This window comes from Danio rerio, chromosome 20, assembly GCF_049306965.1.
Source record: "Danio rerio strain Tuebingen ecotype United States chromosome 20, GRCz12tu, whole genome shotgun sequence".
Lineage (NCBI taxonomy): Eukaryota > Metazoa > Chordata > Actinopteri > Cypriniformes > Danionidae > Danio > Danio rerio.
This window is the reverse complement of record NC_133195.1, coordinates 52,785,198-52,795,000: the sequence shown is the minus strand read 5'-3', so window position 1 is coordinate 52,795,000 and position 9,803 is coordinate 52,785,198. Positions and strand designations below refer to the sequence as shown.

The 9,803-nt window shown below is 36.8% G+C and overlaps 2 protein-coding genes across 15 annotated transcripts in view; one reads left to right on the top strand and one right to left on the bottom strand.

The window, feature by feature from the left end:
• Window positions 1-9,803, top strand: part of col12a1b (collagen, type XII, alpha 1b) — a 230,408-nt gene that overhangs the window by 76,212 nt on the left and 144,393 nt on the right. For all 14 annotated transcript variants that reach the window (XM_073933734.1, XM_073933737.1, XM_073933733.1 and 11 more), the window contains 4 exons: window positions 2,035-2,154; window positions 4,899-5,063; window positions 5,211-5,357; window positions 7,341-7,483. In XM_073933734.1, the coding sequence (XP_073789835.1) occupies window positions 2,035-2,154; window positions 4,899-5,063; window positions 5,211-5,357; window positions 7,341-7,483 (575 nt within the window). The remainder of the gene's footprint in view (window positions 1-2,034; window positions 2,155-4,898; window positions 5,064-5,210; window positions 5,358-7,340; window positions 7,484-9,803) is intronic.
• Window positions 1-9,803, bottom strand: part of LOC141379466 (uncharacterized) — a 275,167-nt gene that overhangs the window by 136,986 nt on the left and 128,378 nt on the right. The gene's annotated exons all lie outside the window — the stretch shown is intronic.

The following is a 9,803-nucleotide window of genomic DNA, read 5'->3' as shown; positions in this document are numbered from 1 at the left end:
TTTACCTTGTTTTTAGGAATGTTAAAGGGATAGTTCACTCAAAAAAGAACTTTTACTCACTATTTACTCATCCTCAAGTAACACCAGACCTAGGACCTTTTCATTATAGCGATAAGATTATATAAAATATCCACATAAATTCATGTGCCAAGCATTTGTGTGCCACATGCATTGGTTGTCTAAATCTGACCAATCAGATGGGGCCTTTACTATTACTACTAGTAGCAGATGCTTTTAGGGGAACATAGAGCTGAAAATAAATACTAATGCTTAGAGACAAGTTAGAAAAAATACAACAGTCATTAAGAATCAGACTTTTGCGGATGTTTTCAGTCATTCTTGGTGTTCTAAAGTCTAATTGTTTGCACCTTGACATTCATTCATTCATTCATTCATTCATTCATTTTCTTGTCGGCTTAGTCCCTTTATTAATCTGGGGTCGCCACAGCGGAATGAACCACCAACTTATCCAGCAAGTATTTTTATACACAGCAGATGCGCTTCCAGCCGCAACCCATCTATGGGAAATGCACCTTGACATTCATTCATTCATTCATTCATTTTCTTGTCGGCGTAGTCCCTTTATTAATCCGGGGTCGCCACGGCGGAATGAACCGCCAACTTATCCAGCAAGTATTTTTATACACAGCGGATGCGCTTCCAGCTGCAACCCATCTATGGGAAATGCACCTTGACATTCATTCATTCATTCATTCATTCATTTTCTTGTCGGCTTAGTCCCTTTATTAATCTGGGGTCGCCACAGCGGAATGAACCGCCAACTTATCCAGCAAGTATTTTTATACACAGCGGATGCCCTTCCAGCCGCAACTCATCTATGGGAAATGCACCTTGACATTCATTCATTCATTCATTCATTTTCTTGTCGGCGTAGTCCCCTTTATTAATCCGGGGTTGCCACAGCGGAATGAACCGCCAACTTATCCAGCAAGTATTTTTATACACAGCGGATGCGCTTCCAGCTGCAACCTATCTATGGGAAATGCACCTTGACATTCATTCATTCATTCATTCATTTTCTTGTCGGCTCAGTCCCTTTATTAGTCCGGGGTCGCCACAGCGGAATGAACCGCCAACTTATCCAGCAAGTATTTTTATACACAGCGGATGCGCTTCCAGCTGCAACCTATCTATGGGAAATGCACCTTGACATTCATTCATTCATTCATTCATTTTCTTGTCGGCTCAGTCCCTTTATTAGTCCGGGGTCGCCACAGCGGAATGAACCGCCAACTTATCCAGCAAGTATTTTTATACACAGCGGATGCGCTTCCAGCTGCAACCCATCTATGGGAAATGCACCTTGACATTCATTCATTCATTCATTTTCTTGTCAGCTTAATCCCTTTATTAATCCGGGGTCGCCACAGCGGAATGAACCGCCAATTTATCCAGCAAGTATTTTTATACACAGCGGATGCGCTTCCAGCTGCAACCCATCTATGGGAAATGCACCTTGACATTCATTCATTCATTCATTTTCTTGTCGGCTTAGTCCCTTTATTAATCCGGGGTCGCCACAGCGGAATGAACCGCCAACTTATCCAGCAAGTTTTTTACGCAGCGGATGTTTATTTTAGTATGATTATTACATAAATAATAGCTTTATTAAAACATTGCTGATGAAATAGTTTTTTAAAGCTAGTTATGTTGTAAAAAAATGCCATTATCGCAACACTTAACAACAGTATCGCATATTTTCCAAAAGCTTCTTTACTATGTTGAACACTAAAGAAGATATTTTGAAGAAAGCTGAAAACCTGCAAGCATTGAAATCTATTGTAAAAAAGACAATTGAATATGGAAGCTTCTTCAAAATAGATGTGTCCAGCTAAAGAAAACTACTCAAACAGGTTTTAAAAAAGTTAAAGATGACACAGTTTTATTATTTTTGAGTGAACTACCTATTTAAAGGTGTATTTATGCATCTGGAAACAAATATGAGCGTTATCCCAGGCTCGATGTTAAATAACATCAAGAATCTTCTCAAAATATGTTGTGTTTTTCTGACAGGTTTGGCTCAGTACAGCGGGGATCCAAAAACCGAATGGCATTTGAATGCTCACCCCACCCGTGCCTCCCTGCTGGATGCTGTGGCTAACTTACCCTACAAAGGCGGAAATACAATGACGGGTACAGATACATTTCCTAAATGCTTACACTCTTGAACTCTTGAAGATGCAAGTTTTGGTCTGCTGGTCAAAGCTTCTTCACTAATTAAATTCTTAAAAGTTAATGTCCTAAACAAAGAATTTTTATTTATTTATTAATTTATTTATTTATACAACAGTTCTGTCTGGTTCTCGAATCTGATTGGCTGATAGCCGTGATATATTTAAGTAATATCAGCACCCGTACAGCCTCTTTACCCTTTGTGTATTACTCCACCCACATACAGCCAGCAACAAGCAGACACTACAGATCTAAAGTTTAAAAGATGCACGCTCAGCTTGCTCAACTGTCAGCTTATGATTTGAATCCAATGCAGAAGAAAGTAGTTCCTCATACAAAAGGGTTTTTGAGACTCTCTATGTTTGATTTTGTTTTTATATTCGTAGCAGTGCCATATGGCTGCATATCGGCACTGGTAGGGGGACTAAGGTACTCGGCCTGCGGCCTTGTGACAACGCACGCCTCCCACCAGTGCCGATATACAGCCATATTGCACTGCTACTCATGTGATATTGCTCATATGTATGTATATATATATATATATATATATATATATATATATATATATATATATATATATATATATATATATATATATATATAAATATATATATATATTTATATATATATATATATATATATATATATATATATATATATATATATATATATATATATATATATATATATATATATATATATTTGCTTGGCTCAAATTTGTCATAGCATTCAGGAAGTCTGTTTAGGAAGTAAACCTGCAAATGATTTGCTTTTATGCTGCATTTCAATTCACACACTATCTGGCCTAAAAAGTATTCAAAAAAATGTGTATGTTCAAAATCCTACGAGGTTGAAATGAGTATTCCACAGTTACTCAGATGGTCTATTATTTCTGACAGGAATTCAATGCGCAGATCTACATGTAGGCTTCTTTAAATGCTAATATGGTTGTAATACATAGTCTAGAATCACTAATATGTTAACAGGGTCAGCAATGTAAATGCAAGTTCTGGTCTTCTCATAGTTGCTTAGTACATTATAACCTTTAAATATGGAGTCTTAAACAGTGTCGAAATTTCCTTTTTTTTTTTTTTTTTTTTTGCTTGGTTCAAATTTGTCATTGCATTCAGTCTGTTTGGGAGGTTAATCTTTTATTCATCACTAGTCGCAACTCACATACTATCCATCCTAAATAGAATTCGAACATAGAACTAGTCAACTTTTTGATTTAGTGGCCAATTCGTATGAATTCATACGATCTAATTTGTACAATTTAGTACGATTTGCTCATGAGCCAATGGCGGTTGGGGTTAGGGGTGGGGTTAGGTGCCTCCTTTTTAAAATCGTACATTTTCGTACGACTGAACTCGAACGAATTCGTATGAATTAGCCACTGAATTACTTGCCACTAAATTTCCTCGTGAGATCAGGCTGGAATTAATATGTTCCAAATCCTACAAGGCTGAAATGAGTATTACAAAGTTACTCAGATGGTCTACTGTTTCTATTGTTTCTTGTAGAAGTTTGAAGTGCAGATCTGCATGTAGGCTATTTTAAATGCTAATATGCTAACAATAGATTGTGCATTGTGTTAGGTCAAACAAATCACATTCACTAGTTGAATGCTTATGAATTTCACCACAAAGTTGTTAATATGTTTGGGAAACTCATTTTTTTTTACTTCTGAGTTTCCGAGTTCATATCAGTGCATATCAGTGAGAAACATGGCGGAATCGTGGATATTTAATGGAAAATTATTCCTTCATTAATTTTCTTGTCGGCTCAGTCCCTTTATTAATCTGGGGTTGCCACAGCAGAATGAACCGTCAACTTATCCAGCAAGTTTTACGCAGCGGATGCCCTTCCAGCCGCAACCCATCTCTGGGTAACATGGAAAATTATATATATCATAATATATGTTATTATTATATTCATGAATTCATGGATGCAGTCAACTATTGAGTGTTATTAGTGCCAAAACACAACTGATGCAAATAATTTTTCTATAAGCAAAGTTAACAAACACTGCTGTGTTTTCCTTATCAAAAGTATCTGCAACACATCTTATGCCGACGAACATAGCTTCAACAAATTTGACATCATTATTATGACTTGTTTACTTGTAAGTAGGACTGTCCCAGAAGCACTTGATGGGAATTGGATTAGAACTACAATCTCGAGTGAAAAGTGTAAATAAACTACAAACATGGCGGATGCGTGAGACCAACCGTCAAGTAGAGAGGTTTCGGGAAAGTTGTTTGAGGGACTATTAAGCAATATCTAGCCCACTGGAAAATATTTAAATCACGTTTTCTGTGTTTAATTTCATCTGCAACAATGTGAACTTATATCAAGATATGTTTGACTTCTGAATGCATCAAAATACCTGAGGAGATTTACTTTGCATTAAAGACTCACCAATGGCAGATTAACCTGCTGCTGCTTCTCCAGTAAGGCAGGTAGCTAAATCTGACAGAGGTGTGGATGATGTCAGGATGATTGACAGGGGACGTAGCTAATCAACATAATGAACGGTTTAATGAGGATGTCCCAATGCTTGCATACTCTTCTGTTACACAATCAACAAACTTTTACATACTTTTCCTTCACAACTTTTAGGGTGTAGTATAAGTATGGGAATTGAGACGTAGCATCTTTTTTTTAATCATCGACTAAACCAAACTAAATTTACTGTGTTTTTAAAGGTATGGCCTTGAACTACATCCTCCAGAACAACTTCAGGCCGAATGTGGGCATGAGACCGGATTCCCGTAAGATTGGTGTCCTTGTTACTGACGGCAAATCCCAGGATGAGATTGTAGTGAATTCACAGAGACTGCGTGACTCTGGCATTGAGCTTTACGCCATCGGTGAGTTCTTCTCTTCTTGACACTCTATATTCAGTCACAATTGAATGCAAACATCTGCACGCCAGTAAAAGCTTTTCATCCTGATCTACTGTACGTCTCATAAACCCAGCTGAAGAAATTGAGATCTTTTATTAACTTGGCTCCTAGGTGTGAAGAATGCTGATGAAAATGAGTTGCGATCCATTGCTACCGACCCTGATGAAATCCACATGTACAACGTCAACGACTTCTCCTTCCTGTTGGATATTGTAGACGACCTCACTGAAAATCTCTGTAACAGCGTTAAAGGCCCAGGTACAGTCACACACTTGACTAGTGTACAATTGAAGTTAGAATTATTCGCCGTCTCGTGAATTGTTTTCAAATCTTTCCCAAATGATGTTTAACAGAGGAAGGAATTTTTCACAGTATTTCCTATAATATTTTTTCTTCTGGAGAAAGTCTGATTTGTTTTAGATCAGCTGAAAACTTTTTAAGTTTAAGGTCAATAATAATAGCCCCTTAAGTAATCTGTTTTAGATTGTCTACAGAACAAATCTTCGTTATATACTCTCCGGCCACTTTATTAGGTACACCTGTCCAGCTGCTTGTTAGCGCAAAGTTTTAATCAGCCAATCACATGGCAGCAACTCAATGCTCTTGACATGGTCAAGATGATCTGCTGCAGTTCAAACTTTCTTTAAATGGGAAAGAAAGGTGATTTAAGTGACTTTGGACATAGCATGGTTGTTGGTGCCAGATGGGCTGGTCTGAGTATTTCAGAAACTGCTACTGGGATTTTCACGCAGAACCATCTCTAGGGGTTTACAGAGAATGGTCTGAAAAAGAGGAAATATCCAGTGAGCGGCAGTTCTGTGAGCGCAAATGCCTTGTTGATGCCAGAGGTCAGAGGAGAATGGCCAGACTGGTTCCAGCTGATAGAAAGGCAACAGAAACTCAAATAACCACTCGTTACAAACGAGTGCTTCTGTGAACACACAACACGTCCAACCTTGAGACAGATGAGCTACAGCAGCAGAAGACCACGCCGGGTGCCGCTCCTGTCAGCTAAGAACAGGAAACAGAGGCTACAATTCACACAAGCTCACCAAACCTGGACAATAGAAGATTGGAAAAACATTGCCTGGTCTGATGATCCTCCATTTCTGCTGAGATATTCGGATGGTCGGGTCAGAATTTGGCATCAACAACATGAAAGCATGAATCCATCCTGCCTTGTATCAATGGTTCAGGCTGCTGGTGGTGGTGTAATGGTGTGGGGGATATTTTCTTGGCACACTTTGGGTCCATTAGTACCAATTGAGCATCATGTCAACGCCACAGCCTACCTGAGTTTTGCTGCTGACCATGTCCATCCCTTTATAACCACAGTGTACTCATCTACTGATGGCTACTTCCAGCAGGATAACGCACCATGTCATAAAGCGTGAATCATCTCAGACTGGTTTCTTGAACATGACAATCAGTTCACTGTACCCAAATGGCCTCCACAGTCAGCAGATCTCAATCCAATAGAGCACCTTTGGGATGTGGTGGAACGGGAGATTCGCCTCATTGATGTGCAGCCAACAAATCTGCAGCAACTGCGTGATGCTATCATGTCAATATGGAGCAAAATCTCAGAGGAATGTTTCCAGTACCTTGTTGAATCTCTGCCACAAAGGATTAAGGCAGTTCTGAAGGCAAAAGGGGGTCCAACCCGGTACTAGTAAGGTGTACCTAATAAAATGACCGGTGAGTGTACATTGACTTGCGTAACTACCCTAGCTCGCCTAATTATGCTAGTTAAGCCGTTAAATATCACTAATAATTCAGGAGGACTAATAATTCTAATTTCAATTGCATGTTTTGAAATAATCTGAACAGATTTGCACTTGGTTCTCTTCTGCAAACTAGAAATACACACACACACACACACACACACACAGAAAAAGAAACTAACTCCCAAAGCTCCCACAGTTTGGCTCGGCTAAACTTGAACTCTCGCCATCCACTTTATGATTTGCGCTCTTGTTTTCCCAGATGGTTTTCTCTGTGTGTGTTTTTTTTAAACTAATAATCTTGCTGAAAAGTCCGTGAGGGAAAAAAAAACTGTAGGTTGCACTCTGATACTCCTTGGGGGATTAGAGTGATTTACAGAACCATGAAACTTGTGATGTATAACCCGTTTAACCTTTTTGCTAGAAGCTAATAGGCCTGAGGAAGATTTACAGTCTAGGTGTAAACTGATTTGAGACGTGTTCAACACCATTTTTTGCTTTGCTTTGCTTGAACCAGGAGGTGGGCCAGGGACACCCACTGACCTGGAGACTTCTGAGGTCACACACTACTCCTTCCGTGCTACCTGGATGCCCCCTGACGAGCCAGTGGAGAGATTTCGTATTGAATATGTCCCTGCCGCTGGAGGAAAGACTGAAGTGGTGAGCATTGTTTCAAGCTTATAGTCAAATGGACCAGCATTTTAGCATTTTAGATAATTAAGACTGTAACTACAAGAATTATAGAATTACTACACCAAAAAAAATTATGTTTACTATTTATTCCACTTATTTAAAATGAGCTAAAACAACATTTCTTGAAGGTTTCTACTTTTATTTTTGCATTTAATCCACTTAAATTTGTACAAATTAATAAGTTAATTCCTTTATGTTCTCCCAACACAAATGATCAAAGTGAAACGCATCATTTTTTTTAAACTTGTCGTACTTGTCATTCTGATCATTCTCAAACAAGATGCCATGTTAGCTGCGTCTCAATTCAAAGGCTGCATCCTCTGAAGGATGCATTCCAAGGGTGCTGCGTTACTGTGGCATGACGAAGACTCATTTTAAAAAAATTTGAAGGCTCCTTCAAATGTAGCCTCCAAATGTGTCCTTCGTTTCCCAGGTAATGAAGGACTCAACCGGTGGATGCTTCACAGCCTCGAACATCCCAAGATTCATTGCGAGCTGATAATGGCAGGACGTTTTTTAAAAAAAACTCCGGAATAAATGTATGAATATAGGTTTATTTACTCGGATATCTAAGCACGTGTTAAAAAACTAAAATAGTATGACATGTCTTACTAAAGAGTGATTTTATAAACAGTGTATGTTTTTATGTCTACATGTATGGGTTATAGGAAATCTTTTTCCAGCTTCTGTAAACCTTGTTTTGCCTTTAGATCACTTAAAATAAGTTATAAAATCAGTCTGAGAAAAAGTCATTACAAATTTTATTATGGCTTATTAACGGCAGCTGTTATAGTTGCCAGCTGATGAGATCCGTACTCTGTAGGCTAGATCTTCTCATTTTAAAAAGCTCGCTTCGGCATGTGTGGACTTCGATGGACTCACCTCTGAAGTGTGCATCCTCCGGAGGATGCAGCCTCTGAAATGAGACACAGCTATAGTCATGTCATGTTTACATTCAAAGCTTCTCTTGAGATATTAGAATTAATCTTTGAATGTTTGTCTGCAAGTAATTATTTAAAAAATACAATTATCAAAAGTTTTTTTCCCCATATATATATTTTTTTTTAAAAGAAAATTATTCTGTTCATCAAGGCGGAATTTATTAAATGTAAAAATTCAAAATCATTTTAAATTGTTAAAAATGTTTACAATTTTAAATAAATGCTTTCTTATAATATGTAGTTCAGATGAAATTATTACTCCAGTCCTTGTTGCTTTTACTACTAATACCAATAATAATAATAATAATAATAATAATCTTAATAATAATATTAATTTTAATAATACTAATACTACTACTACTACTACTACTACTTCTACTACTACTACTACTACTAATGATAATGATAATGATAATAATAATGATAATAATAGTAATAATAATAATTCTAATAATACTAATAATATTACTACTACTACTAATAATAATAACGATAATAATAGTAATAATAAAATTAATAATAATAATAGTAATAATAATAACAACAACAATAATAATAATAATAATAATAATAATAATAATAATAATAATAATAATAATAATAATAATAATAATTAATAACAGAGTGATTTCTGAAGGATCATGTTACTCTGAAGACTAGAGTAATGTAGCTGAAAACTCATCTTTAAAATCACTGGAATAAATTATTAAATTAAATTATGAGCTACTTTTTAACAATTATTTTATAGTGCCATAACATTTCACAATTGAATCCCAATTGTGAAAAATCACACTGACCCCAAACCGGTAGTCTATGCTATAATTGTGTATTAGAGTATTGTGTATTGATTGTGTAAAACCTGTAACCATTGCCTCTCATAATAAAAATGTACTATGGAAGTAAATCAGCACCATTCAGGTTTTCAGCAATTTTCTAAAAATCAGAAACAGAAAGCTGATTAAATAATGACTGACTTTTCAGTTTTGGGTGAACTTCTTGAACTTCTGTGTAACAGTCATTTATTACGTAATTAATAAATTAATAAAGCATTAAAAATGCTTTTCTTACTTAGATTTTTTGTCTTGTTTCTAGTCCGAATATCAAATAATTCTTATATCAAGAATTTTCTCGACAAGCAAAAGATATTGTCTTGTTTTAAGAAATAATTTTTGCAGTGTAGCCAGTTCACACTGCACTTCCAGACACCAACCAATGCAGAAAATCTCCAGATTACAGTACATGACCTCTCAGACATTCCTCGACCCAACAAGCACTCACTCGGTCTGATCATTTGGCAAAAACAGGCTCTGACACACGCTGACAGATGCAGACAGCAGTAACATTCT